We start from the raw sequence: 5,199 nt of genomic DNA on the forward strand, positions 1-5,199 counted from the left end.
ATTATATGACATTAAAAAAAAGTAAAAAAGAGACTCGTTTTATAAAATGCATGGAGACTGGAATAAGAGATACACTCCGTACCGTAGCTCCATGTAAATTAAAATAGGGGAGAACATGTCTTGTATATTTCGGCTTTATTAAACAATACAAGTTGAAAATACGTGTCCAGATTTTATTATTATTTATTAGGCAACTTTATTTTAAATAAAAAATATTTAATATTCACATTAACATTAACATTATACATTTATAATGTCATGTTTATATACACTTTAGAAAAAAGAACAAAAAGAAAGAAAACTAAATTCTTCGTTATCTATTTTTAACTCTCCTGTATATTGAGAAAAGCTAAACATAAAAGCAGTAGTTGAGTTTCTGAATAAAATCATCAACGTATGTTTTAAAATTCAAAATTATAAAACATAAACGCAAATTAATTTTGAAAGGGAAGAGAAGTAGTGAACTAAAAGTAATTATAATACCAAAAATATAACACTCTGGGTACAATAGTTGAGTTCTAGAATAAGGCTCTCGATCGTAGATTCAGATAGGGAGTGTCTACCTCAAGGTGATATCCCATTTATCCATGCTGGTTAAAAACCAAGCAAATAAATGATAAGCACAACAAATAGTAATAGTAAAAATAAGAAGAAAAAAAATATTACCAGTTACCAGTCCAAACCCCGGCATCTCGGCTAAGACAAAAATCATAACCACATTCTATACCATACACCGATTCTGCCAATGGAAATCGTCCAAGTTGAGGAAAATCCAACTCAACCTCTACCACCCACTCGTGTGCAGCGAGTGACAAATCCTTGGACAATGACAAATCCCCACTACCTTCTTCAATCAGATAAACCAGCCTTGGCCTTTAGATGCGCCTTGAATTCCATAATGTCACCCTCCCATCTAGTCACACTTTGATTAGCACATATCCATATTTCATGGGCCACCTGATTTATGAGCCTGAAATCATGGCTCACAAGCACCAAGCCACCGTCCCATTCATTCAATGCCTCAGCCAAAGAATCAATTGTCTCAATATCCAAATGATTAGTTGGTTCATCCAAAAGAAGCATTTGCGGCTGCCTCCAAGCTAACCAAGCAAATATCACTCGACTCCTCTGCCCATCAGACAAGTTCTTCATTGGCATCACCTGGGCTTTACCTGATAGGCCAAACTTTCCAATCGCTGCCCTCATCTTCTCTTCCTCGTTTCCAGGATATTCTCTAATCATATACTGTAGAGCAGACATCTCCAAGTCTAGCTTTTCAGCCAGATGCTGGTGATATTGAGCAATCCGAAGATGATTATGGCGCCTAACCATGCCATCACTAGGCATCAAATCACCTGTCATTAGCTTCAGTAGTGTACTCTTCCCAGCACCATTGGGTCCAACCAGTGCAACCCTAGAATCTAAATCAACCCCAAAGTCAATGTTCTTGTATATGAGGTTATCCGGAGTGTAACCAAATGCCACCTCAACAAACTGGAGAACAGGAGGGGGGAGTTTTCCAACATCAGTAAAACGGAATACCAAAACCTTGTCCCTGACCACCTTCTCTGCAAGCCCACCACGTTCCATTTTTGCCAATGTTTTCTCCTTACTCTGTGCCTGGCGAGCTAGTTTGGCAGAACCATGACCAAATCGAGCAATATATTCCTTCATCGAGGAAATCTGCTCCTGCTCCCACTTATACTGTTTCATCTGGTTCTCTTCTAGCTCAGAACGTGTCTGAACATATTGATCATAGTTACCAGTATAAAGCTTCAGTTTTTTGCTTTGCATGTGGATAATATTTGTGCAGACACCATTAAGAAAGTCCTGAGAGTGTGAAATCACAACCAGAATACGTTCAAACTTCTTCAAACTCTCCTCCAGCCACACACAAGCTTCCAAATCTGCAAACAGATTTAAATAAAAAAATTAATAACATGTAGGAAGAAATTTCCAGGAATAACAACAATAATAATAGTGGAACTAAATGCCCGAATCAAATTCAATATAATTAAATATGCATAAAATGCACAAGATGGACAATTCCCAAGGTAGAGAATATACCAAGATGATTGGTTGGCTCATCGAGTAGAAGAATGGTTGGGTTCATGAATAGGGCTCGTGCTAATGCAATTCTCATTCTCCAACCACCAGAAAAATCACGTGTCTTTTTTGCCTGCATTTGCTTGTCAAAGCCTAGACCATGTAAGATTTCAGCAGCACGCTTTTCTGCAGTTGCTGCATCTAGGGCATCCAATCGCTCATAAACACGTTCCAGGGATTCACCGCCTCCATCATCCTAGAACCATGATTTAAGCAACAAAGTTAGCAAGCCAACAAAATTTAAAAACAAAACGGGTAAAATCTAGATACATAATTACTTAAACAAACCTGTGCAGACAAAAGTTCAACTTCTTTCTCCAATTTCAACCTTTCTTCGTCACAGCTTATGACAGCTTCCAGAGCAGACATGTCAGAGGCTTCAATCTCCCTCGTAAGGTGGTAGATATCCATATGGTCAGGAATTGGAAGTTCCCGATGACCAATGGCTGTAAGCAGTGTAGATTTTCCACAACCATTTAACCCAAGTAAACCATAACGCCTGAAATAAATTCAGAAACAATCACAATCATTGGTAAAAATTTAAGCAATGAATACATGCATCACATCTGCACCAGTAAGGGAAAGGAGAACAAACCTTCCATAATTAAGCTCCAGTTCGGAATCAACAATGAGATCATGACCATGGAATGTAACAGATAGAGATTCTATCTGCAATTTAAAAAAAAAACAATTACATCAATACAAAACACTAATCACTTTTAACATTAACAGAGTCATAATTAATTTGGCAGAAATGTCCATTAACTGCACAACATTACCTACCTCAAAAGGGTTTGTAATGGGTGAGTATTTTGTTAGATTCACAAAGGAGAATCATGGCAACATGGTAGAATAGCCATGCAATAGACCCAACTGCCCAGCTAGGCGCTCAAATACGTGCACGCACGCTAGCAACAATAAGCTACACGTAAGACTCACTAAACCGGGAATGTCTACCACAGTCTAGAAAACTTACACATTATCAAGATAGATTATTGCTACTTTAAGGATGCAGGCAACAAGTGCGTCAATAAATTTAGGTATGTTGTGAACTTCGTTCTAAAAGAATGTATACACTTAACAGGATAAATAATTTATGAAAGTTCTCGACAGATTTTTGTGCTTTTCATAAACTAAGGCAAAATTTCTCAATATTTCTCAATAAAAGTGCATACAAAATAAGCCTTAGCGCTAAATTGCTAAACATTATGCTGTCTGGTAACACATCATCAATCATTTACAGTACAGTTCAAAAAGACCTAGCATAAAATAAACCTCTCTATGATACATGATACATCTAAAATAAACTTCTGTTCGCAGTTTTTTCTTCAATTATACAAGAACAATTATATTGCGAGAAAAATCCCTACAACGAGGATATTCACGTGTAAGTCTGCAATCGCTGCAGTCACGGTTAGTGTTACTCACTCGAATATCTCTAGAAAGAGGATGTGAACAGAGGACTCCAGTACAGGTCCGATCCGATATATGCATATCAGCAATTCCGTTGGCAGCCTTCTCGGCGGCTTTGGAAGAAGCAGCGGCGACGACAGCAGCGGCGGCGGCCTTTCCACCTCTTTTAGCGGCGGCGGCGGCCTTCTTCTGTGCAGCCTTTTTCTTGCTAGCGTCGGACACCATCCTCGATCGATAACAGTATACGAATTAGGAACAAAACTTTGGATCGGAAAGGAGAGACGAAGAGAGATCTATAGTATGACCCTAGGGTTTCGGTGAACGAAGAGAAAGAGAAAACGAACCCGAGAGAAAGCTTAGGGTTCGAGGTTTGCGTTATGAAGGAGAGAGTTGTGGCGGTGTGAGGGGAAGTTTGGTATATATAGAGAGAGAGAGAGGGAGGTGTGGGCTTCCGCTTTGGTTGCGTGTTCGAGTTGGACTGTGACTGAGAAAGGTAACGTCAAATTATAAATTTGTGCCAACCAAGTGCTGCTTTTATGCAACTAAGGCCACAATTGAAACTTAAGTTCCTTATTATGATGGGCTTTCTAGCCTGTTCTTTTATTTTGATATTGTAAATGGGCCAGCCCAGATCTTTCTCCAAAGATACCTTATTCGGATCAAAATATCTAGTATCTTCTCCGTTACTATGTGAGTATAATTTTTCTATCATGCCTACTTTATCCTTTTTTTTTCTTTCGGCAATTAGGGAGTTGTTGCAATAAAAGATAGGCAATTTCTTCCTCCACCATATCAATTTCAACATGTACCCAACCAACTCTAGAAAATGACAAAAATACCCCTCCTAAATAACGAAAATAACCTTACATAAAAATGGGAAAAATTATTTTTGAAACTTTTATCTGAAATATTTTGGATTTCAATTTTCGGAACATATTTTTAATTCTGAAATTTTTTATCCAGAATGTATTTTTAGTTGTGTTCAGAATTTTTTTTCCAGCAGCATGTATTTTTTTATTTCTCAATTATAATTATTATTTTGGATTTTTTAATTTGAAATAAGGGTAGTTTTGGAAATTTAAAAAATTGATATGGTGGAGGTTAAAATTGATATGGTGCAGGAAGAATTTGCCTAAAAGATATTCTCTAAAAAAGTATTTTTTTTAAAGAAACGAAGTGGACCAAACATATTTTTGGCAAAAAATAATCAACTAAATTTTATTAAGATTGGATACATTAGGTCCATAATGCAAGAAAACATCATCAAACTATCAAACCCAAATAGTATATTTATATTGTTATTTTGTGTAATATCAGGAAAATAATATAATAAAACAAAACAAAACCAAAAATAATATATATTAATAATGTCAACTATTTAATACTATAATCTAACTAAAATATATATGTAAAAAATTAATCATTTTAATTGTGTGAAAAATAAGTTTAATGATTGTTATAATAATCACGGTAGAAGTTTGTTAAGCTTTTGTTATAATTACTCTAAAATTAGGTTATATTCGTGTCTTTTTATATATGAGTGAGTTCCTTTAATAAGAGATAAGTAGGCTCCATGTGTCTTACAACGCTTAATTTAAAACAACTTAGTCTATGATTTATTATACTAGTTTCGAAACGTCTTAATCTATTATAAAATCTTTCATCCAGTTTGATTGTCTT

At 36.0% G+C, this 5,199-nt stretch overlaps 1 protein-coding gene across 1 annotated transcript; it reads right to left on the minus strand.

Annotated features, from left to right (window-relative positions):
* Window positions 1-460: 460 nt before the first annotated feature.
* LOC137820086 (ABC transporter F family member 1) lies at window positions 461-4,027 on the minus strand. Its single transcript, XM_068623883.1, has 5 exons — window positions 3,535-4,027; window positions 2,702-2,775; window positions 2,395-2,605; window positions 2,068-2,302; window positions 461-1,907 (listed from the first exon to the last, which is right to left on the minus strand). Exons 1-5 carry the CDS (start codon window positions 3,742-3,744, stop codon window positions 850-852), a joined length of 1,788 nt encoding a protein of 595 aa, XP_068479984.1. The 5' UTR covers window positions 3,745-4,027; the 3' UTR covers window positions 461-849.
* Between the last annotated feature and the right edge of the window lie 1,172 nt (window positions 4,028-5,199).

This window comes from Phaseolus vulgaris, chromosome 11 (genome assembly GCF_000499845.2).
Source record: "Phaseolus vulgaris cultivar G19833 chromosome 11, P. vulgaris v2.0, whole genome shotgun sequence".
NCBI lineage: Eukaryota > Viridiplantae > Streptophyta > Magnoliopsida > Fabales > Fabaceae > Phaseolus > Phaseolus vulgaris.